Source organism: Pleurodeles waltl, chromosome 1_2 (genome assembly GCF_031143425.1).
Source record: "Pleurodeles waltl isolate 20211129_DDA chromosome 1_2, aPleWal1.hap1.20221129, whole genome shotgun sequence".
NCBI classification, from domain to species: domain Eukaryota; kingdom Metazoa; phylum Chordata; class Amphibia; order Caudata; family Salamandridae; genus Pleurodeles; species Pleurodeles waltl.
Genome location: NC_090437.1, coordinates 658,746,511 through 658,772,468, shown reverse-complemented (window position 1 = coordinate 658,772,468; position 25,958 = coordinate 658,746,511). Strand labels below are relative to the sequence as shown.

The following is a 25,958-nucleotide window of genomic DNA, read 5'->3' as shown; positions in this document are numbered from 1 at the left end:
CGTGGGTACCTCTGTGGACAAAAAGTTATGGGGTACTAACTGCGAACTGCCCCAAATACCAAATAGCCAAAACATGGGCTTGGCACCTGAGGGGGAAAAGGCCTGCCAGCGAAGGGGTTAAAACCAAAAAGGTTTAACTCTGTGGGGGAAAAAAACCCTATCCTGAAGCACCCATCAATTTTGGAAGGGGCCCTCCCCGTTCCCATCATAAACACATTTTCTCCTAGCCTTGAAGAGTACATTTGCCAGCATTTTCACAATAAGAATAGTTCTGTAAATTTCAGGTGAATAATAACAAACATGCAAGTGTTTAGGGTGAGAATCACCAATGTTAACTGACAGATACAAACATAACACCCTCAAACTAACTTTTTTAACTACAAGGACTCACACACAGACAAAATGGGCGTTACCACGCATTACTTTACAATGCAGCCATTACCCTGCAAGGTAAGTACTATGCACACCATTTTCTGGCGGTTTCCAATGCAGGACTTTACCGTGCATGTTTTTTTTATTATTATACTAAATAAGGGAAGTAAGGGCTGTAAGAGAACTTTAAGGGTTATGAGATGGGTAAGGTTATTGAGTAGTTTAGGGTTCAGGAAAAGGGAAGGGGGAAGTAAACTTTTTTAGGTTTCAAGGATGGGTAAGGATACAAGGTAAACAATGTGTGGCATTTCTCTCATCACAGAAAAGAATATATATTTGTAAATCGCTGTTAAAGAGAACACAAAAAATTGAATTTAGGTTGTATTTGTCATGTTAGACAGATAGTGAACCGTAATGATACAAATGTGGCCTCATTACGTAATTATAACCAAATCAAATTAAACAAGTATCAAAAAGTACAATCAATTGGAAATCCTCTTCCGTAGTGCTGCAATTGGATTTTAAAGTAGACCCTGGAGCCTAATGATAACATCTCAGCCTTTGAAACTTTGGTATAATCGCTGCAGTGTGATGACAACATTTCAGCCAACATGTGTTTCGTCAAGGGAAAACTTCTTTGGTTTCCCGAACGACTTCTTCAGGGCTACAAATGCAAACACATAGCATGGAATAAGAACCAAAATGCTCCAACTTAAATAATTCAAACACAAGAACGGGGAAACCCAGGTGTATCCAGTGACTGAGAATCAACTTAAGAACATACCACAATAATGTAAACACCATTAGGTGACATGTGGCATGCAACACACTACTAGGGTGCTACTACAGTGCTCCATAAGCAGATAACACATAAAGGTTGTAATATTAGTTACCAACAGATATACCCCCAGTAGTGATGACTAATACACCTCTAGTGATATACAAATTTAAATTCAAATCAGTCCACACGTTAATACCGCAAATTAAATTTTTTGTGTTCTCTTTAACAGCGATTTACAAATATATATTCTTTTCTGTGATGAGAGAAATGCCACACATTGTTTTCCTTTAGTTTGCTTAGTTCCTAAGCGTTGAGGTCCCTTGTGTTGGCACCTTCTGTTGCAGAATATTAACTTGCTTGATACAGGATCCCGAGTGCCCTTTTTAACCCTAAGTCAACACCCCTTTCTTGTGATAAGGATACAAGGTAGTAGACTGTTTTTAGGGTCAGGCTTTTTAAAGGTTCAAGGATGGGTAAAGGGATGAGATAATAAGGGGCTCTTAAGAGTAGTGGGAAAGGAGTTTGAAAAACACACAAAAATACTCATTGTAAATTTTATTTATCTAGCACCTACTGTCACCAACAAGGCACTGGAGCGTTTTAGAACAAGCAGCATGTTACCCTGGAACCCAAGGTTAGAAGTTAATAGGTAGTTAACTAGATATGTGCTTCCTTTTACTTGTAGGATTAGCTGTACTAACTTTATTAAGTTTGTGTTCTTGAGAGCTCATGCATTTACTGACGTGTTTTGATAGACATGGATTAATTAAAGTGGATTCGTTTTTCAGAGTCTATTGAATGACTAGAGCTTGGTAGACCGAGAAGAGTGAAAGCAAGTTATACAGTGGAATCTGCAAAAGTTAATCGTTGTAAGCAGAGAGTACTCCGAAAAGGCTCGAAAAAGTGCAATCAATCACAGTGGTGGCAGTTAAGAAGTGAAAAGTAAGGATGCAATAATGCACATCAACTTCAATCCATTCCAAGGATGTATGTGTATGTAGTACATACTTGAGTTTCCCAAAAGTACCTCTACTCAGGGCATCTAATGAAGGATCTAAATCAGGATCCAGAGTACACATAGATACAGTAGTAAATAAAAACGTAGCGCCAAAATAAAACAATATTCAATCCACTTTGTGAAATGCCCTATTTAAATGAAAGAAAGAATTAAACAAAGTCCTTTTGACAGAATGATAGCTCTATAAGCTAAGTGGCCCAACATAAAGCAACTGCTAACAGTTGAGCTACTACTACCAATCTTATCACAACTTCAGTTTAATGGAATAAAGATTTAATTTTCACACCCACTCAGATGATACTGTATTTGGCTAACAATGGTTTAGCAGAGGAATCCAACAATGCAGTTAATGTAATTTGCCGGATAATCTGAAGCACTTCCTTTTGAGAAGAGGGCACAATATTCTTTCCACACAATGCAGGTTTTAGAGTGTTAAAACACAAACTTAGTAAAAGCAGGAAAATGTTTGTTCAGAAGATTCCTCCATACAGTATTCGTTAAGGCCCCCCCTCAAGAGCAGGAAGGAGCTTTGGAAATGTTAGATTTTCCAATATAAATTAGGATTTCATCAGTAAATCCTAAAAGCAAGAAGGAACATGTAACATCCTAGCTTGGGGTCCAAGGAAAACATAGGAGGGTAGCAGAACTCAGAAATAAAGGGGCATTAACATGCAGTGGAGAGCTTTCCTACAACCCGAAATGTCTCCAAAAGAGCTTTTAAAGGCTTTATGCTGACTACATACATATATGCCCAGTGTGGCACAGGTTATCGCTTCTTTTGATATTTAATAATGTTTGTAAGCATCTGCTTGCTTTTCTAGTGAACACATTCTTCCACTACTGAGAATTCTGGTGAACACAACACAGGGAGGCCTGTAACTCTTTTAGGGCCAGATGTAGCAAAGGATTTTACCCATTCTGTATCTATGGGAAAAAGCTTTCGTACATATGGCCCCTAGTTCTTTATTAGTGCAACCAACTCACATACGTCTTGATGAGACCTCTCAGCACATTTCATGGTTAGCTAAGCTTGGGTCAAACATATTCTTTTAGCACCTACTACCACGTATCTCTTATCACCAAGTATGAAATAGCAGGCCATAGGTTTGTAAATATATATTCATTAGGATCGTCACAATCACTGCTCAATACAAATAATGCTTTTTTGTTACTAATCTATACCCAAGACACTAACTCCACTGGATAAATCTCTCCCAGAATCCATCTCAATTACCACTATAGTGACAACTTTCAGCGTGCTTGTATGGCAAAACTGCACACTAACTGAAGTCTCAGACTTCACCTGATATTTCAGCTAACTTTTGTTAGCGCACAGACTTAGTCCTCTGCATGAATATCCCTTGTTCTCCTACAATTCAAAAATCATAAATCATTTTCAAAGAGACTAAAATTCAACATCCTTTTTGTTCCTTTAATCTATATGAAACAAGGGATATAGTATGTTTCTAGCTACTTCTACACAGAACCAACATATGCCAATCTTTATTAGGGAACAAGGTACTGATTCTCTGCATACATAAACTGGATCTTCTCTTATCTATGCAGTGTATTTCATAAACACATTTGGTACTGTGACATCATTTACCGGTGGACAGTTGCCTGTTGGGAGTGGAACGTTAATCAAAACACATGACCACAGTAAACCTGGGTTTCATTTATACAGTTACCCACAGATTACTAAATAGTCTAGTTTACAGGCATCAAAGAGTAATAAACCAACAAAGACATTATATAAACTGACAGCCCACCTCTTCGAAAGAAAATACCATAACCGCACAGCCCACCTTATCTGTAGCAGAACTATATATTGCTATGGTATTAAAAATGAAAAGCAAGGATCATACAAATGCCTTATGGGCTAACGATACTACTAGATAAAATTGCCATACTATATGAGCGCTACATGTGAGCACCACTCAAATCCTTTTAATAAAATTCCTACAAGCCACATCCAAGACTGTGTTCAGTTTGTTTTGTACCAATGAGTTCATCCACACTATTTTCTTGTTTCCTTTGCCATTCTCTGCATGTTAAGCAAGTAGTGCAGTTTCAAATAACACAAGCTAATTTACGCACTATCATTCTTCACAAGCATTCCACCCAAACGGTCAAATCTGTCCATGCCTTCTTAGTCTATGCTTGCTCCCCTTCAAGTGGAGATCCAGAAGGTGTATTCTTATAAAAGTAATTTTCTACCCTATAAAATGAACTTGGTACGGAAGAAGCCAATGGGATCTAAAGAGATAGGTACAGAGATTTTAAATGTGGGTGCAAGCAAATGTGTGCAAAATGTGTTTTCAAGCCAAAGGAGAAATCTCAAAGTCACCTACCCCAGCGACAAAGAAAGTATTTAGAATGAGTTGGTACACCTAACTACACCATTGCAATTGATCCATATGCAGTATCGTCTTCTGAAAGCTTTAGAAGTGGACAAACGCCATGCTTCACTGTAAATCTATACAAAATAGTTTTGAATTGTCAAATGGCTTATTTACATGACCGTTCCTGACCCGGACATCAGACCGAAAGTTTTCTGTCAACAATGTTAGACATACTGTACACTCAGCACCCACCATAAATGATGTGGATGGCCACATATGAAAAGCTGACATGCAGATTACAAGATCAACTGGTTCACTGTTAAGAATATATATATATTCTGTTTAAAGCCATCAAAAGAAATCACTTTCTGAAATATTAAATAGTAATTGTATATTTTTAATAATGTTATTAGACAGTCTAGTCATGATTTATATATACAGAAAGGTTTCAGGGAGGACTCACTTGTACCAATGCATTATAAATCAACAAGTACAATATATCATTAAAAAAATGTATTAGTCCACAAGTTATATGTTAATAAACAATTAGAATACTGGCCGTGCACCAGTCAACAATATTTAAATATCCAATTCTTTAGTGTAGTTTCATTCAAATCTTCTCTTTATTCTTTTAACAGCACATATTCATAGCAGAAATAGCCACTGCGTTTCGTCCTTAACAAAGGACTTCAGGGCAAATAGTTTGATTACACTTTGATCCGCCATATTCGAGGGGTCATTCCCAATGTAATAAAAATATTAAATGCATCTAGTATCAGTGCCTTCATGCATGCCAAAAAAAGAGAATACTGGTCCTACTGTGTCCATACGTGATACATGTAATTTTGTTAATTATTAGAGAAGCAGATAAGGGTGGAAACTGATTATGAATAAGAATAATTATGGCAATGAAATGCTTAGACAGGTACATGATGTCTCCTTTTATATTCAATGGAACAAATGTCCTATACTTAGAATATGAAATATGCTCAATTCCAAGTTAAAACTAAGGTATGACAATGAACTATTACTGTATGAAGAAAATCTCTATTTGAAGGTTGTGGCCGGTAGGTACTAATGCCTGTATATTCTTCTTAAAATACCCAAAAAGGATTGCTTTTCCCCATGGTAGGCCCATTATGTCTGGGACTGGTGGACCAACTGAGAACATTTCAGAGTTAGATGTAGTCTCAAAACCTTCTGTATTCAGTCTTTCATCTTTTATTTGAGAAACTAAACATATTTTTAGTCTCCTGAGCAGTATCACTTGGGAATAAGAATTGTTATTAGCCACCTCGGAAGTAGTATCATTATATACAAACAACATATGAGATTATGGATTATTGGCAGTGGAGCATTTTCTTAACAAGAGGCGGGCATTATGCTGTTTGTAAATTTGTGAGTGAAAACATGCAATCATTTTGCTATAAGGATAGGACCAACTATGAGATTAGAAATAACAGCAATTGAGGGACTAACTTTGTGATATATATTTTTATATGCAAATGTCATATGAAAAAAGTTGGAAGTACTATTAGCCCTTTATGTGAACGAATATCTGAACATATCAGAGCAGTTAATCAGGGAGAGCCCAAATATTCTATGGCTAGGCATATTTTAGAATGTAGTGGACAGGGTGAACACCGTAGCTTCCAGTTCCATGGATTGAAAACAGTTTTGGCAGACTATCATGAACTCAAATTAAGACATATCATGTATTCCTATAGAGCGACCATGAGAAATTAGCCCATATTAGGGATGTGGATAGTCACTTTCACTTTTTTGTTCCTTGACCACCTCAAAATGGCAGCGATGGCACCTTCTGTCAAAATAGCAATAGAGACGAGAACAGTGAAGAAGCTGTTGGTCCCTTTTCTATTGCCGCATATATAAATCTTTTTAAGATGGCGCCCATCCACATTGCCACAAATGAAAATGTGAATTGATGAGCTGTGGAGTACTCTCCTGCCCGGTAAGTCTTTTAACTTTAACTTCTACAAAGCATGGAATAAGACTTCCAATGTTACTAATGCCAATATTATATGGACTTGATTAATTTTCGTTGGTTAAGGGCCATCTTGTGAGAAAAAAAATAATGTACTTACATTTAACCTAATGGAATTGTTCCAGTGGATATAACTTGTATCAGTTTGAATTATTATATATTGTGGAATTTTATGATAGGTAGATACTCTGTGTGACCAAGGATCTATAATATGTCGAATATGTGCTATTTTCTGTGCAATCTACCATTTGGTCTTTTTGTTAAGATCGATTTTAGACCAGGAGTACTTGTGTTCTCACGGCGATAGCACTGACATGACGTTGATTTCTGGGTTCTTAGGTACTGCAAATTATTATACCCAAGGAATTACCAGATAATTCTAGTATTATAGTGGGGAGCCGGGGTTAAATCTGGGAGCAGAGCATTATGGTTTTCATGATTACACAATACCACTGACTTCTGCTCTTCCCATCATCACTTTTTTTTTTTTTTTTTTTAAATCAAGGTCTTGCTTATTAATCCTTTTACCTATCACCCTTTTGCTTTCCTATTTTTTGAGTGTCACAACTTTGGTGTGTCACATTAGGAAATGTTCTGGGTTATTACATTATGAGATTTTACTTCTTGATTCACTTTGTTGGTTATTGCAATAATGCATATTTACAGGAGGGACTTATCACTGACTTTATTAATTTACAGTATCATCAGTTCCTCATTTTGAATACTTAGTAATAATTTTTGTACGTGTTCGATTATGGTGAAGGTTACTCTAGGATACTGAATAATGATTATTATGTAATACCCTGGTGTTTCTTAATATTTTTAGCCCTCAGGAAGCTGATTTGAAGATAATTTACAATAACGAAACATGTTGGCTAGCTTGTTTAAAGACATGCCCATCAATAATGTGATCATTATACTTTGACAATAAAGTACATTGAAGTTTGTAACTTTCTTTGGTGGAGTGTGCAGGGAAAACCTTTTCTGTTTAGTTACATCGGGACCAGTAGGGTATTTCTGGTCCATTTCAGGTACAGGACAGCAGGGTCTTTGTAGCCAACCCAAAATACCAACCCTAGACTATATAATCATGATTTAGCTGAAGATCTAAGCCATTCTACTCCAACGAGTAGCTTGTGATCTACTGGTAGCTCTCCAGCGTGCAGTCCAGCTAAATAAGTTAGAAACTTTTGCTTGGTTGAATTAATATATGTTTACCAAAATTCAAAAGTGTTTATTTGAGATGAAAATGTGTGCATTTCCAGAACTAATAAGCTGATTTTGGAGAACAGTGATTCAAACTCCTAAATGCATTTAATGCTGATATTTGAGTGATAAATCATACGGTGATGGAGAGACTTATTACTAATATCATTACATTGATGCCCGGGGTATTGCAACTAAGGCTGTTATGTATTACCCATGTAAAGGCATTCCAAATTGACAATGCTTGTATTACATTATTGCTGGCAATTTTCCTGATGCCATTACTGCTATATTTCTTGCAGCAGGTGGCCATTAAAGTAATCTTGTTTGATGTTGTCACTATTATAACATCAATACTAGTAGCTCGAGATGATTTTTATTGAGCAAAAGTATGGAGACCCATGATCTAGTTCCTGGTTACTACTAAAGTGAGATCTTAAATGCTTTATCATAAAGAGGACAGTTGACTTAAACTGATGGTGTTTACATGAGATGTTAGGTAAAACAGATATTCGATATATTCTACATTAGGGACTCTTGTGTGATTATTATCTCTAAAGGCATATCTATAGATACTAAGAATATCACCACTGAACACGTACTCCAGATTTTATTTTTAAGTGTTAGCCCTGAACTTATTGGGAGGAGGCTCGAGAGGCACTCTTCCTTGTGTGTGCTAAGTTCAGAAATTCTCTGTAAAATGAAAGCAAGTTATCTGGCAAGCTGTCCGATCACATAAAGCAGGAACCTGTGCAAGTGTACAAATGAGCCACAGCACAAGGCAGCTCCACTCTTTCAGCTGAAGACAGCCCTGTCGATGAGCTTTCTTTGCTGTTGGCAAAAGGAAGCTGTGGGAACCAGTGGCCCTTTCAGCAACCAGAGATGGGAAGTAGCAGCAGATGTTGCACAACTAGCACAGTAGGCAAGATACAAGGGCCACAGAGTTCAAGCTTCCGCTTATTGCTGGCATCTGCACAGATATCGGCAGAAATCCGAAAACTAAACTATAACTTTCTGTCTCATTGTAATGGTCAGTGCAATCACTTGTCAGCTGTTCACGCTACTCTAGCAAACGGTTAGTACCTGCCAATGTTAGACCATTCTAGGATACCACACAACTGGGACTTCAAAACCCTCTGCATCCCGAAGTGCCGCCGCATATACTTTGGTCGATTGCTGCACCACTGCATCCATAAACTTCTTGTAGCCAGCATTTGCCACAATATATTGCCCACTGAGGTTCTGGGGATTCTAATCTAACTGCTTAGGGAAGCTTAACATGCAAGACGGCTCTCTATCTTCACCCAGGATATGAGGACTCTTGCTCCTTAAAGGTTTTGTCATCATTTCAGGGTCATATTCGATAGCCGGTATCGCAACTTGTAGCGTTACCCCGCCCCCTTGTATTCTAGGGTATTCCGAGGGCAAGTAAGGGGAAACATAAAAATAAAACCCAGGCAAAAAAAAAAAAGTTCTAAATATAAAAACGTATAACTTAGTTAAGTACTAGGTATGAAGCAAACTGGTTAGAAGCTGGCCTCTACACGAAGTGTGCCCATTTGACTAAGGATAATGGCTGGTCACCCCCTGGACACGAACTGGTCAGTACGGTCCACATGTGCGCTATCCAAAACTAATAAAGCGAAAGTAAAGCACCCCTAAGGTACAATAAATAACCGGAAGACCAACTGCAAAACACAATGTTATAATGAAACAACATCATTGTTCCCTCCACAGCCACCCCACAATAAAACACAAATCTGTGTGGTCAAAATCACAACACTGCAACTGCTCTAACCAAAATGAGTACTTGTCTTAAACAGTTGTTTTCACTACAACCAGATTTTGTAGTAACAGTCACCCGCCCAAACGTGTTTTTATTACAAATCACAACAGATGGAACCAACTGCAAACACAAATCAAACATTTAGTTAGGTAGTGAGTGGGCAATGCGGAAAGTGTTGCATTTGCAGTGACTCCGGACAGTAAAATACTTAAAGTCGATCAAGCCTCCTGGGGGTTCGGTGGAAATCCAAGTAGGACCCTACTCCCCACCCCCCATCCCTGCACAATCTCATCTGCTCGAGTTACAGATTCCCACCCTCCAGCAGTGACCTAGCCCATGTCTAAACTTCTGCTTGCGTTTCCTTGAGAGCAGTCGGAGTGAGGAAGAGACAACGCTGGTGGCGGACCGGGCGCCTCCCGTGTGCTGTGATGGCAGCACGGGGCCCGCCTGTCCTGCCCCTTCCTGCAGCACGCACTCTGCCTATCACCTTCAGTGGGAAGTTCAGGCCTATGCTCCTCCTCGGCAGCCGAGTGACAGGAAAGTTGGTCAACACCAGAACAGAACAAATTAAAAGTACAGGGATGGTTCTAAATATAAACATGAGGTATTTTTGTGGTTTAGTGAGGAAGTCCTGGCAGTGGGGCAGGCAGAGGAAGGAGCTGAGCTTGGATCAACTTCCAACGCCACCCACGGGTCCTATGCGTGCCCGACAAGAGGTGCTGTGCCCACCAGACGGGTACAAGCTCCAAAGGGGCCCCTGACTGGGAGGGCAAGGCATTCCTCAGGTGGCTCTGGCAGAGGGGGCTCATACTTACATAGCGCTTCAACTTTTTCTCGGGCGGAGACTTGCGCAGCCAGCCGCAGCAGACCACCTCTCCTCCGCCGCCGCCTCCCACGGAGGAGCTCATGGTGGAGGAGCCGCCTCACGCGCGTCCCGCCGCCGCTCTCGGGCCCAGCAGGGATGGCAGCCCTGCAGTGTGCGTGTCCCCCCTGCAGCCCTGGTCACATCCTGGACCGGCCGCCCCTGCGCCTGGGCTCGCCACACGGGCAGAATCGCGGAGCCCCTCGCCTTCTGATCCTGGGCTCACAAACTTTCCTCCTCTGCCTCCAGCGTGGGGCTTGGGACAGGGTCAGCGCGCCCCGCACGCCTCTCCCTTTCCCGCCGGGCTAGGGCAGCCGCCGAGCAAAGGAGCTCAAGAAAACAGGCAGCGGTCTGGCCCTCCGCTCCCTCCTTCCCTTTCTTACACTCCCTTTTCTCCTCCAGCCCAGCAGAGGCCTCTCCCCGCCCCTTTCCCAGGCTCTCTCGCCTGCCCGCTTGCCTGGGAAGCTTCTCTGGCCCATCCCTCCTCCCTGTATACCAATGAGCGGCCGAGGGCAGCAGGTCCAGGCGCCGAGCGCGACCCCGCTGGCGACATCGTGGCTGAACTGTGGAGGTGTCTGTCGCTTCGGGTGCCCCACACACCTGGAGCCGTACTTCTTGTGTGTTACCTCTCTGCGCACAGAATCGTTGTGTGCGTGCAACACCTGGAAGTTGGTGGTAATAATGTCTTTGTTAAAATGGTGGGTTTATTTAATAGTTTCCCATATTTCTTGCTGCCGTGTTAATAGTGTCTGTTGAAATGCTGAGTTTATTTGCTTGTGTCTAAAATGTCTTGCTTTGGTGGGCATGTAGACCGTGGCCTTTGTTGATATCTTTCCTTACACAGGCATCTGAAGCCTTGCTAGGTGCACTTCAACAGGCTGACTCACTCCTGTTCAACCTTGAGCGCCAGCTGTGCATTTTGATGAAGTATCAAAAATCAATTGTAAATATTTCTGAATACCAGTAAGCATACATAGGACATTGGAGGACATAAGAGGGAGAATTTGCGGCAGAAAGAAGAAGGAATGCTATTTTATTTAATTTCGATGCAGTGGAATTAGATATGATGTAAAAAGGGAAAGTGGAAAAATCAACAAACCTGGTTAAGTTCAGATGCACTGAGGTTTAGGGTATTTAGTGTTAATAATGGTCCCACCAGAACCCCAATACTCTAATCATTTGCAGGTATGGAATGTATTTTTTGGGGCAGATTTAAATCATGGTGTGAATAATAGTAATAGGAGCAACATGCATAAGCATTCTATTTTTCCGTTATTATCTAATTTTTCATTGTTTTGTGCAGACTGCTTCACCCAGCTGAAAGATGTAATGCTGATGGCATTGATAAAGCTCAATTTTGGCCATTATTGTGGCCTTGTTGCACTTTCAACAGTCTCCTAGCTATTCTTCTACTTCCAGTTTTGCTGCTGCAGACTCAACTTGACTGAACCTGTGATGATGTGTTATTGGTATTGCTTATAACAAACGAGTAATAAGTCCAACCCTTACACTTTAAAACCTACACAACAAAAATCTTGGAAGGTTGAGGGTAGTAAACGCAACACCCTGCCTTCAGATCATTTTAGGGCTCTATGCATGTATAAAGGACGGAGGGCTCCCAGAACAAGGAGAGGGTCCTTGTGAGTCATGTTAGAGGCCAGTTAGAGAAATTAGAGGGGTTGGAAGAAATTGCAATGACCTTTGGGGAGGGTAAAACGATAGGGAGGGAGTGATTTACAGACCCCCCCCACCTCCAAGGATTTTCCTGCCTGGGGTGGCACATTTTGCAGGAAAAAAGCACAATTTACAACCCCAAACCCTAGAATTTGTAGTATTTTTGCAGCATACAGAACATATGCCTGCAAGGCGCAGTCTGTGGCCCTGCAGAGAGTCCAGAAGGCTGCACCTCGGAATAGGAGGGTGTCTGATCCCAGAGAGAGCATATCTAAATCTGAAAACCGCTCTTTCTTACTTCCCTTAACCACTGTTCCAAAGGTGCACAAGGCAGAAGGGGGCAAATGGAGTGGTGGCAACACAGGAGACTTGTGAGTTGGGGCAATTGGAGCGAGGAAAGGGCACATTGTGTGTCCTAGGGTTGTTGGTAGATGGGTGTTTTAGCCATGAGAGAGAAGCGGTTAGAGGTGTAGAGGACAGAATGTGGCATTGTGGCCAGAACTGCCGACTTTGGAAGTGGGCAACCAGGTTCGAGTCCCAGCACTGGTTCAACATCCTGTAGTTCTAGGCAAGTCATGTAATCTCCCCATGCCTAAACAATTAGTATGGCCTTGTGTAATGCAACTGGAGCTCAAGTAAAGTGCTTCAATATGTTTGAGTTGAGTTCGCGCTATATACAACTGCAAACATAAAACCTTGTACTACCATTGCACTGTGTACTGTGAAAGACAAAGCCAAGGCGCTTTGGTGTAACTCTGCACTTGTATGGTGTATGTGACTTACATCAATTGGTATAACCCCACTATACATAGCTGTAAGGAAATGCCTCCTTGGCATGGTTGCCCCCTGACTTTTTGCCTTTGCTGATGCTATGTTTACAATTGAAAGTGTGCTGAGGCCTGCTAACCAGGCCCCAGCACCAGTGTTCTTTCCCTAACCTGTACTTTTGTATCCACAATTGGCAGACCCTGGCATCCAGATAAGTCCCTTGTAACTGGTACTTCTAGTACCAAGGGCCCTGATGCCAAGGAAGGTCTCTAAGGGCTGCAGCATGTCTTATGCCACCCTGGAGACCTCTCACTCAGCACAGACACACTGCTTGCCAGCTTGTGTGTGCTAGTGAGGACAAAACGAGTAAGTCGACATGGCACTCCCCTCAGGGTGCCATGCCAGCCTCTCACTGCCTATGCAGTATAGGTAAGACACCCCTCTAGCAGGCCTTACAGCCCTAAGGCAGGGTGCACTATACCATAGGTGAGGGTACCAGTGCATGAGCATGGTACCCCTACAGTGTCTAAACAAAACCTTAGACATTGTAAGTGCAGGGTAGCCATAAGAGTATATGGTCTGGGAGTTTGTCAAACACGAACTCCACAGCACCATAATGGCTACACTGAAAACTGGGAAGTTTGGTATCAAACTTCTCAGCACAATAAATGCACACTGATGCCAGTGTACATTTTATTGTAAAATACACCCCAGAGGGCACCTTAGAGGTGCCCCCTGAAACTTAACCGACTATCTGTGTAGGCTGACTAGTTTTAGCAGCCTGCCACAAACCGAGACATGTTGCTGGCCCCATGGGGAGAGTGCCTTTGTCACTCTGAGGCCAGTAACAAAGCCTGCACTGGGTGGAGATGCTAACACCTCCCCCAGGCAGGAATTGTCACACCTGGCGGTGAGCCTCAAAGGCTCACCTCCTTTGTGCCAACCCAGCAGGACACTCCAGCTAGTGGAGTTGCCCGCCCCCTCCGGCCAGGCCCCACTTTTGGCGGCAAGGCCGGAGAAAATAATGAGAAAAACAAGGAGGAGTCACTGGCCAGTCAGGACAGCCCCTAAGGTGTCCTGAGCTGAGGTGACTCTGACTTTTAGAAATCCTCCATCTTGCAGATGGAGGATTCCCCCAATAGGGTTAGGATTGTGACCCCCTCCCCTTGGGAGGAGGCACAAAGAGGATGTACCCACCCTCAGGGCTAGTAGCCATTGGCTACTAACCCCCCAGACCTAAACACGCCCTTAAATTTAGTATTTAAGGGCTACCCTGAACCCTAGAAAATTAGATTCCTGCAACTACAAGAAGAAGGACTGCCTAGCTGAAAACCCCTGCAGCGGAAGACCAGAAGACGACAACTGCCTTGGCTCCAGAAACTCACCGGCCTGTCTCCTGCCTTCCAAAGATCCTGCTCCAGCGACGCCTTCCAAAGGGACCAGCGACCTCGACATCCTCTGAGGACTGCCCCTGCTTCGAAAAGACAAGAAACTCCCGAGGACAGCGGACCTGCTCCAAGAAAGGCTGCGACTCTGTTTCCAGCAGCTTTAAAGAACCCTGCAAGCTCCCCGCAAGAAGCGTGAGACTTGCAACACTGCACCCGGCGACCCCGACTCGGTTGGTGGAGATCCGACACCTCAGGAGGGACCCCAGGACTACTCTGATACTGTGAGTACCAAAACCTGTCCCCCCTGAGCCCCCACAGCGCCGCCTGCAGAGGGAATCCCGAGGCTTCCCCTGACCGCGACTCTTTGAACCTAAAGTCCCGACGCCTGGGAGAGACCCTGCACCCGCAGCCCCCAGGACCTGAAGGACCGGACTTTCACTGGAGAAGTGACCCCCAGGAGTCCCTCTCCCTTGCCCAAGTGGAGGTTTCCCCGAGGAATCCCCCCCCTTGCCTGCCTGCAGCGCTGAAGAGATCCCGAGATCTCTCATAGACTAACTTTGCGAACCCGACGCCTGTTCCTACACTGCACCCGGCCGCCCCCGCGCTGCTGAGGGTGAAATCTCTGTGTGGACTTGTGTCCCCCCCCGGTGCCCTACAAAACCCCCCTGGTCTGCCCTCCGAAGACGCGGGTACTTACCTGCAAGCAGACCGGAACCGGGGCACCCCCTTCTCACCATTCTAGCCTATGTGTTTTGGGCACCACTTTGAACTCTGCACCTGACCGGCCCTGAGCTGCTGGTGTGGTGACTTTGGGGTTGCTCTGAACCCCCAACGGTGGGCTACCTTGGACCAAGAACTGAACCCTGTAAGTGTCTTACTTACCTGGTAAAACTAACCAAAACTTACCTCCCCCAGGAACTGTGAAAATTGCACTGTGTCCACTTTTAAAACAGCTATTTGTCAATAACTTGTAAAGTATACATGCAATTTTTATGATTTGAAGTTCCTAAAGTACTTACCTGCAATACCTTTCGAATGAGATATTACATGTAGAATTTGAACCTGTGGTTCTTAAAATAAACTAAGAAAAGATATTTTTCTATATAAAAACCTATTGGCTGGATTTGTCTCTGAGTGTGTGTACCTCATTTATTGTCTATGTGTATGTACAACAAATGCTTAACACTACTCCTTGGATAAGCCTACTGCTCGACCACACTACCACAAAATAGAGCATTAGTATTATCTCTTTTTGCCACTATCTTACCTCTAAGGGGAACCCTTGGACTCTGTGCATGCTATTCCTTACTTTGAAATAGCACATACAGAGCCAACTTCCTACATTGGTGGATCAGCGGTGGGGTACAAGACTTTGCATTTGCTGGACTACTCAGCCAATACCTGATCACACGACAAATTCCAAAATTGTCATTAGAAATTCATTGTTGCAATTTGAAATTTTTCTAAATTCTTAAAAGTCCTGCTAGGGCCTTGTGTGTTAAGTCCCTGTTTAGCATTGTCTTTTAGAGTTTAAAAGTTTGTTAAAAGTTTGAAATTAGATTCTAGAAACAGTTTTAGATTCTTTAAAAAGTATTCCAACTCTTAGCAGAATAATGTCTGATACAGAGATGCAGGTGGTGGAACTCGACACCACACCTTACCTCCATCTTAAAATGAGGGAGCTAAGGTCTCTCTGTAATATCAAAAAAATAACCATTGGCTCCAGACCTACCAAAATTCAGCTCCAGGAGCTGTTGGCAGAGTTTGAAAAAGCCAACCCCTCTGATGATGACCTCACAGAGGAAGAAATTAGTGACTTGGAGGCCAATGTCCCTCCTCCAGTCCTAAATAGGGAGAACAGGACCCCTCAAGTCCTGTCTCCAACTGTGTTAGTCAGAAATAGTGAGTCCCTCACAGGAGGGTCCCACATTTCTGAAATCACTGAGGATGCTCTCAGTGAAGATGACCTCCTGTTAGCCAGGATGGCCAAAAGATTGGCTTTAGAGAGACAGCTCCTAGCCATAGAAAGGGAAAGACAAGAGATGGGCCTAGGACCCATCAATGGTGGCAGCAATATAAATAGGGTCAGAGATTCTCCTGACATGTTAAAAATCCCCAAAGGGATTGTGACAAAATTTGAAGATGGTGATGACATCACCAAGTGGTTCACAGCTTTTGAGAGGGCTTGTGTAACCAGAAAAGTGAACAGATCTCACTGGGGTGCTCTCCTTTGGGAAATGTTCACTGGAAAGTGTAGGGATAGACTCCTCACACTCTCTGGAAAAGATGCAGAATCTTATGACCTCATGAAGGGTACCCTGATTGAGGGCTTTGGATTCTCCACTGAGGAGTACAGGATTAGGTTCAGGGGGGCTCAAAAATCCTCGAGCCAGACCTGGGTTGACTTTGTTGACTACTCAGTGAAAACACTAGATGGTTGGATTCAAGGCAGTGGTGTAAGTAATTATGATGGGCTGTACAATTTATTTGTGAAAGAACACCTGTTAAGTAATTGTTTCAATGATAAACTGCATCAGCATCTGGTAGACCTAGGACCAATTTCTCCCCAAGAATTGGGAAAGAAGGCGGACCATTGGGTCAAGACAAGGGTGTCCAAGACTTCAACAGGGGGTGACCAAAAGAAAGGGGTCACAAAGACTCCCCAGGGGAAGGGTGATGAGACAACCAAAACTAAAAATAGTAAAGAGTCTTCTACAGGCCCCCAAAAACCTGCACAGGAGGGTGGGCCCAGAGCCTCTTCACAAAACAATGGGTACAAGGGTAAAAACTTTGATCCCAAAAAGGCCTGGTGTCATAGCTGTAAACAGCATGGACACCAAACTGGAGACAAGGCCTGTCCCAAGAAAGGTTCCACTCCAAACTCCCATCCAGGTAACACTGGTATGGCTAGTCTCCAAGTGGGATCAACAGTGTGCCCAGAGCAAATCAGGGTCCACACTGAAGCTATTCTAGTTTCTGAGGGTGGGGTGGATTTAGCCACACTAGCTGTCTGGCCGCCTAACATGCAAAAATACAGACAGCAACTCTTAATTAATGGGACTAGAATAGAGGGCCTGAGGGATACAGGTGCCAGTGTCACCATGGTGACAGAGAAACTGGTTTCCCCTGGCCAATACCTGACTGGAAAAACTTACACAGTCACCAACGCTGACAATCAGAGAAAAGTACATCCCATGGCAATGGTTACTTTAGAATGGGGAGGGGTCAATGGCCTGAAACAGGTGGTGGTCTCCTCAAATATCCCAGTGGACTGTCTGCTTGGAAATGACCTGGAGTCCTCAGCATGGGCTGAGGTAGAACTAAAAACCCATGCAGCAATGCTGGGTATCCCTGAACTGGTGTGTGTGAAAACAAGAGCACAGTGCAAGGCACAGGGTGAACAAGTAGAGCTGGAGTCTGGAAGAATGGCCCAGCCTACCAAGAGGAAAGGAAAGTCAGTTGGGAAACCAACTGCAACACAGCAGAAGAAAGGGAACCTCTCTTCTCAGGAAGAAGTTCTGCCCTCTGAGGGAACTGAGCCTTTGGAGCTTGAACCTTATCAGGTTGAGCTCTTAGGCCCAGGGGGACCCTCAAGGGAGGAGCTGTGTAAGGGACAAGAAACCTGTCCCTCTCTTGAAGGCCTTAGGCAGCAAGCTGCTGAAGAGTCCAAAGGCAAGAAAAATGGAACGCATAGGGTCTATTGGGAAGATGGACTCCTGTACACTGAGGCCAGAGACCCCAAACCTGGTGCCACTAGGAGAGTGGTAGTGCCTCAGCTGTTCAGGCAGTTCATCCTAACATTGGCCCATGACATTCCCCTTGCTGGACATTTGGGACAAACCAAGACGTGGGAGAGGTTAGTCAACCACTTCTACTGGCCCAATATGTCCAACATGGTTAAGGAGTTTTGCCTCTCCTGCCCCACCTGTCAAGCCAGTGGTAAGACAGGTGGGCATCCAAAGGCCCCCCTCATTCCACTTCCAGTGGTGGGGGTGCCCTTTGAAAGAGTGGGTGTGGACATAGTTGGTCCACTAGAACCTCCCACAGCCTCAGGAAATATGTATATCCTGGTAGTAGTGGATCATGCTACCAGGTATCCTGAAGCTATTCCCCTTAGGTCGACTACTGCCCCTGCAGTAGCCAAGGCCCTCATTGGTATCTTTACCAGAGTGGGTTTCCCTAAGGAGGTGGTGTCTGACAGAGGTACCAACTTCATGTCAGCATACCTAAAGCACATGTGGAATGAGTGTGGAGTGACTTATAAATTCACTACACCATACCATCCACAAACTAATGGCTTGGTTGAGAGATTCAACAAGACATTAAAAGGCATGATCATGGGGCTCCCAGAAAAACTCAAAAGGAGATGGGATGTCCTCTTGCCATGTCTGCTCTTCGCTTACAGAGAGGTGCCACAGAAGGGAGTAGGATTCTCACCCTTTGAACTTCTGTTTGGTCATCCTGTAAGGGGACCACTTGCCCTTGTTAAAGAAGGCTGGGAGAGACCTCTCCATGAGCCTAAACAGGACATAGTGGACTATGTACTTGGCCTTCGCTCTAGAATGGCAGAGTACATGGAAAAGGCAACCAAAAACCTTGAGGCCAGCCAACAGCTCCAGAAGTTTTGGTATGACCAAAAGGCTGCACTGGTTGAGTTCCAACCAGGGCAGAAAGTCTGGGTTCTGGAGCCTGTGGCTCCCAGGGCACTCTAGGACAAATGGAGTGGCCCTTACCCAGTACTAGAAAGGAAGAGTCAGGTCACCTACCTGGTGGACCTGGGCACAAGCAGGAGCCCCAAGAGGGTGATCCATGTGAACCGCCTTAAGCTCTTCCATGACAGGGCTGATGTGAATCTGTTGATGGTAACAGATGAGGATCAGGAGGCAGAGAGTGAACCTCTCCCTGATCTTCTGTCATCAGACCCAAAAGATGGCACAGTAGATGGAGTGATCTACTCAGACACCCTCTCTGGCCAACAGCAAGCTGATTGTAGGAGAGTCCTACAACAGTTTCCTGAACTCTTCTCCTTAACCCCTGGTCAGACACACCTGTGTACCCATGATGTGGACACAGGAGACAGCATGCCTGTCAAGAACAAAATCTTTAGACAGTCTGACCATGTTAAGGAAAGCATCAAGGTGGAAGTCCACAAGATGCTGGAATTGGGAGTAATTGAGCGCTCTGACAGCCCCTGGGCTAGCCCAGTGTTCTTAGTCCCCAAACCTCACACCAAAGATGGAAAGAAAGAGATGAGGTTTTGTGTGGACTACAGAGGGCTCAATTCTGTCACCAAGACAGATGCTCATCCAATTCCAAGAGCTGATGAGCTCATAGACAAATTAGGTGCTGCCAAATTCTTAAGTACCTTTGACTTGACAGCAGGGTACTGGCAAATAAAAATGGCACCTGGAGCAAAAGAGAAAACAGCATTCTCCACACCTGATGGGCATTATCAGTTTACTGTTATGCCCTTTGGTTTAAAGAATGCCCCTGCCACCTTCCAAAGGTTGGTGAATCAAGTCCTTGCTGGCTTGGAGTCCTTTAGCACAGCTTATCTTGATGATATTGCTGTCTTTAGCTCCACCTGGCAGGATCACCTGGTCCACCTGAAGAAGGTTTTGAAGGCTCTGCAATCTGCAGGCCTCTCTATCAAGGCATCCAAATGCCAGATAGGGCAGGGAACTGTGGTTTACTTGGGCCACCTTGTAGGTGGAGGCCAAGTTCAGCCACTCCAACCCAAGATCCAGACTATTCTGGACTGGGTAGCTCCAAAAACCCAGACTCAAGTCAGGGCATTCCTTGGCTTGACTGGGTATTACAGGAGGTTTGTGAAGGGATATGGATCCATTGTGACAGCCCTCACTGAACTCACCTCCAAGAAAATGCCCAAGAAAGTAAACTGGACTGTGGAATGCCAACAGGCCTTTGACACCCTGAAACAGGCAATGTGCTCAGCACCAGTTCTAAAAGCTCCAGATTATTCTAAGCAGTTCATTGTGCAGACTGATGCCTCTGAACATGGGATAGGGGCAGTTTTGTCCCAAACAAATGATGATGGCCTTGACCAGCCTGTTGCTTTCATTAGCAGGAGGTTACTCCCCAGGGAGCAGCGTTGGAGTGCCATTGAGAGGGAGGCCTTTGCTGTGGTTTGGTCCCTGAAGAAGCTGAGACCATACCTCTTTGGGACTCACTTCCTAGTTCAAACTGACCACAGACCTCTCAAATGGCTGATGCAAATGAAAGGTGAAAATCCTAAACTGTTGAGGTGGTCCATCTCCCTACAGGGAATGGACTTTATAGTGGAACACAGACCTGGGACTGCCCATGCCAATGCAGATGGCCTTTCCAGGTTCTTCCACTTAGAAAATGAAGACTCTCTTGGGAAAAGTTAGTCTCATCCTCTTTCGTTTGGGGGGGGGTTGTGTAAGGAAATGCCTCCTTGGCATGGTTGCCCCCTGACTTTTTGCCTTTGCTGATGCTATGTTTACAATTGAAAGTGTGCTGAGGCCTGCTAACCAGGCCCCAGCACCAGTGTTCTTTCCCTAACCTGTACTTTTGTATCCACAATTGGCAGACCCTGGCATCCAGATAAGTCCCTTGTAACTGGTACTTCTAGTACCAAGGGCCCTGATGCCAAGGAAGGTCTCTAAGGGCTGCAGCATGTCTTATGCCACCCTGGAGACCTCTCACTCAGCACAGACACACTGCTTGCCAGCTTGTGTGTGCTAGTGAGGACAAAACGAGTAAGTCGACATGGCACTCCCCTCAGGGTGCCATGCCAGCCTCTCACTGCCTATGCAGTATAGGTAAGACACCCCTCTAGCAGGCCTTACAGCCCTAAGGCAGGGTGCACTATACCATAGGTGAGGGTACCAGTGCATGAGCATGGTACCCCTACAGTGTCTAAACAAAACCTTAGACATTGTAAGTGCAGGGTAGCCATAAGAGTATATGGTCTGGGAGTTTGTCAAACACGAACTCCACAGCACCATAATGGCTACACTGAAAACTGGGAAGTTTGGTATCAAACTTCTCAGCACAATAAATGCACACTGATGCCAGTGTACATTTTATTGTAAAATACACCCCAGAGGGCACCTTAGAGGTGCCCCCTGAAACTTAACCGACTATCTGTGTAGGCTGACTAGTTTTAGCAGCCTGCCACAAACCGAGACATGTTGCTGGCCCCATGGGGAGAGTGCCTTTGTCACTCTGAGGCCAGTAACAAAGCCTGCACTGGGTGGAGATGCTAACACCTCCCCCAGGCAGGAATTGTCACACCTGGCGGTGAGCCTCAAAGGCTCACCTCCTTTGTGCCAACCCAGCAGGACACTCCAGCTAGTGGAGTTGCCCGCCCCCTCCGGCCAGGCCCCACTTTTGGCGGCAAGGCCGGAGAAAATAATGAGAAAAACAAGGAGGAGTCACTGGCCAGTCAGGACAGCCCCTAAGGTGTCCTGAGCTGAGGTGACTCTGACTTTTAGAAATCCTCCATCTTGCAGATGGAGGATTCCCCCAATAGGGTTAGGATTGTGACCCCCTCCCCTTGGGAGGAGGCACAAAGAGGGTGTACCCACCCTCAGGGCTAGTAGCCATTGGCTACTAACCCCCCAGACCTAAACACGCCCTTAAATTTAGTATTTAAGGGCTACCCTGAACCCTAGAAAATTAGATTCCTGCAACTACAAGAAGAAGGACTGCCTAGCTGAAAACCCCTGCAGCGGAAGACCAGAAGACGACAACTGCCTTGGCTCCAGAAACTCACCGGCCTGTCTCCTGCCTTCCAAAGATCCTGCTCCAGCGACGCCTTCCAAAGGGACCAGCGACCTCGACATCCTCTGAGGACTGCCCCTGCTTCGAAAAGACAAGAAACTCCCGAGGACAGCGGACCTGCTCCAAGAAAGGCTGCGACTCTGTTTCCAGCAGCTTTAAAGAACCCTGCAAGCTCCCCGCAAGAAGCGTGAGACTTGCAACACTGCACCCGGCGACCCCGACTCGGTTGGTGGAGATCCGACACCTCAGGAGGGACCCCAGGACTACTCTGATACTGTGAGTACCAAAACCTGTCCCCCCTGAGCCCCCACAGCGCCGCCTGCAGAGGGAATCCCGAGGCTTCCCCTGACCGCGACTCTTTGAACCTAAAGTCCCGACGCCTGGGAGAGACCCTGCACCCGCAGCCCCCAGGACCTGAAGGACCGGACTTTCACTGGAGAAGTGACCCCCAGGAGTCCCTCTCCCTTGCCCAAGTGGAGGTTTCCCCGAGGAATCCCCCCCCTTGCCTGCCTGCAGCGCTGAAGAGATCCCGAGATCTCTCATAGACTAACTTTGCGAACCCGACGCCTGTTCCTACACTGCACCCGGCCGCCCCCGCGCTGCTGAGGGTGAAATCTCTGTGTGGACTTGTGTCCCCCCCGGTGCCCTACAAAACCCCCCTGGTCTGCCCTCCGAAGACGCGGGTACTTACCTGCAAGCAGACCGGAACCGGGGCACCCCCTTCTCACCATTCTAGCCTATGTGTTTTGGGCACCACTTTGAACTCTGCACCTGACCGGCCCTGAGCTGCTGGTGTGGTGACTTTGGGGTTGCTCTGAACCCCCAACGGTGGGCTACCTTGGACCAAGAACTGAACCCTGTAAGTGTCTTACTTACCTGGTAAAACTAACCAAAACTTACCTCCCCCAGGAACTGTGAAAATTGCACTAAGTGTCCACTTTTAAAACAGCTATTTGTCAATAACTTGTAAAGTATACATGCAATTTTTATGATTTGAAGTTCCTAAAGTACTTACCTGCAATACCTTTCGAATGAGATATTACATGTAGAATTTGAACCTGTGGTTCTTAAAATAAACTAAGAAAAGATATTTTTCTATATAAAAACCTATTGGCTGGATTTGTCTCTGAGTGTGTGTACCTCATTTATTGTCTATGTGTATGTACAACAAATGCTTAACACTACTCCTTGGATAAGCCTACTGCTCGACCACACTACCACAAAATAGAGCATTAGTATTATCTCTTTTTGCCACTATCTTACCTCTAAGGGGAACCCTTGGACTCTGTGCATGCTATTCCTTACTTTGAAATAGCACATACAGAGCCAACTTCCTACAATAGCAATGTTTGTTTACCTGCGTCTTAGTGTACCCCAGTTGCCTCCAACAGAAGAGCCACTGCCTCAGACTAACCCTTCACTTTGAGCAGTGTGTTGTCAGTGCGCCCTTTGAAGCTTAATTGGACTAGTCATTAATAGACAGCTGGTTCAGTCTATAATACCTGGGAGCAGTGTATCCAGGGTCTATGTGGAACTAAATTGAAACCCTCCATCACAGGACTATAAAGCAGGTGTTATAAACCATTAATTAAAACAGCACAGTAACCTTTGTGTTTGTGTTCAATGACAGCAGCAAGCACCGCCTAAAATAGTACAATAATTTTACTGCCAATTCAGAGCTTTGCTAGCGCTTAAATTGCTGAAAAGTTTTACAATGACTGGCCCCTTAAGAAAGGGGTAACATTTACATTATTTCTGGGCAAATCATGTAATCTTCCCGTGCATAAAAAACAAATGCTCCTTTGTAATGTAATTGGTGCTCATGTAAGGCGGTTCAATACTGGTTAGGTTTGAGTTATATAAACTTGCAAAAACAAAAGAGTCAAGAGGCAACTGGGGGCAGAGGGACAATGGGGAGGGCAGGTGCTGGAAAGATAGGTAGGTAAGCAGATAGTCAGGCGTAGGAGGAGGGCCATGTGGATTTTCAAGGGATTAATAGGCAGGTAAAAAGGGAATGTAACACTTCTACCAACTAGCCTGTTGTTCACTCTCCTTTAATTTGCTCAGCACAGTGCGGAGCCAATAAAAGGAGGATCAGCCTACTTTTTGTGGACACTTTTGTAAAAAGAAAAAACAGTATTTTTTAGAGGTGTCAATTTGTGATTTCTTTGCTAATCACAAAATCACAATATCCTGGGGAGCTCTGTCTGTAGAGCCTGGCACTCCTATCTTAGATCTTAGCTCAGCATTTTCCTTGGCACACCCAGTGGGCACCCCAACAATTCCCCAAGAGAGTTATAGCCACCAGTATTGTAGATACCGTTATCACCAACCCCAAGGGTGTTTCCCTTGGGACTGATATGTCTAGTGAGACCTTAAATTGAAGTTGGCTCTCCAGAAACCTAAGGCTGTGGAAGAGGAGAAGGACAGGGAGTTTGACAATGAGTAGCTGAGATTTGCTCACCGGAAACAAGAGAAAAGTTGAGAGAGGGACAGGTAGAATGGCCTCATGAAGAGAGAAAAAGGGAGAGTGAGGAGTGGGAAAGGCAGGAACAGTAAAGTGAACTGAAGAGAGAGGGGATGTTTTTAAAGGAAGAGAAGCTTGGAATGACAGCTGAGATAGCTGTATTTGGGAAAAGCAATTCCACTTCCAACTCATCAGGAGTTCCTGCCAAGATACTAAAAGAGCTTCTGCATATGTGTGCAAAGGGAGAATGTACTTTGAATGGTTTATGAGATTTAAGATTGCTTGTAAGGCTCAGGCTTTCAATGATGTGTATAAGGCAGCAACGTTTATGAGTCACTTGCCTATGGAAAGGACAGCAGACATTGGGCAGATGCTTGTTGCTGAGCAAATGGTGTATGAGCAAATTAAAGATGCGCTGATCAGAAGGTGTGAGCTGAACAATGCCTGCAAAGGTTTAACAATAGGAATCAAACATGGTGTGCCATGTGAGACTTGGATTCAAGGTATATTGCATGATTTCAGCAAGTGGGTGAGAAGAATGTAGGTTAACGATTTCCATGCCCTGAACCAGTCACTGCATAGAGAACAACTCATGGAGAAGTGTTCTAATCCACTCAGGCAATACCTGTCAGATATGACAGAGCAGTCTAGCGATACGTGCACTGTTTACTGACAAGGGGTTAGCTGAGAGGGTTAACAAAGGACTGGAGCATCATGGCTCTAAGAAATCTTGGCTCTGACTGTTGAGCCAGACTGGTTTCAAACTGGGGGGTAAGATCCAGAGCAGATCCAGACATTCGAAACAGTGACAGGAAGAGAGGGAATTGGGTTCTAATTCAGAAATAAAGGGAGGAAAGGGAGAACATGAAGGTTCTTGCAAACCCAAATTGACAACTTGTTTTAAGTATCATGAGGAGGGGCATTACAGGAGTGACTGTCAGGTGAAGGACCATGTGCCAGCTACACCTGTCATAGCTAGAGTTTTGGCTAGGGAGGAAGGGACTCAAGAGATCCGCGTTGCACTCAACTTAGTTGCTATTGACATTTGGGAGCATGACCCAGATGCCCTAAAGCACATTCACTCAAACACAGGGGTCTGTGCTGGAGGCTAGTACCAATGGGAGGAAGGCTCTCGCTTTGAGGGCTATAGGTAGGAGCTTATAGAACTATGGTTGAGTGGAAGTATCTCAAACCAGAAGAGATTCTCCCTCGTCCTAGCAGGACAAGCTTAGTAGCCAGCAGAGAGGACATGGAGAAATCAATGGCAAGTCAGCCCTGGTTGAAGTCAGAGAGAAGCAAGGTGCTCTATGTCTCTTGTGACATTATCTGATAGCACCAAGTTTAGTACTAGGACCAGAAGCCTACTTTGGATCACATCTGCTGTGTTGACCATTACACAGGCTGCATGTCAGTCTCAGAATGAGACTGGGAAAATTCCCGATTTGCAGAGACGAGGGACAAGCACAAGGTAATCAGCAGAGCAGGGCAGGCTCTGAGATGGCACTGGCCGTGGCATCCA

At 44.8% G+C, this 25,958-nt stretch overlaps 1 protein-coding gene and 1 long non-coding RNA gene across 3 annotated transcripts in view; one reads left to right on the top strand and one right to left on the bottom strand.

Annotated features, from left to right (window-relative positions):
• GAB1 (GRB2 associated binding protein 1) overlaps nucleotides 1-10,810 on the bottom strand; it is a 340,128-nt gene extending 329,318 nt beyond the window's left edge. Inside the window, exon 1 of one of the 2 annotated variants that reach the window (XM_069242593.1) lies at nucleotides 10,326-10,810. In XM_069242593.1, coding sequence (XP_069098694.1) covers nucleotides 10,326-10,418 — 93 coding nt within the window. In that variant the 5' untranslated portion in view covers nucleotides 10,419-10,810. The remainder of the gene's footprint in view (nucleotides 1-10,325) is intronic. The other variant, XM_069242594.1, reaches the window with a different exon arrangement.
• A 7-nt stretch (nucleotides 10,811-10,817) lies between these two features.
• LOC138302682 (uncharacterized) overlaps nucleotides 10,818-25,958 on the top strand; it is a 51,830-nt gene continuing 36,689 nt past the window's right edge. The window contains exon 1 of the long non-coding RNA XR_011205399.1: nucleotides 10,818-11,070. This is a non-coding gene — a long non-coding RNA (uncharacterized lncRNA). The remainder of the gene's footprint in view (nucleotides 11,071-25,958) is intronic.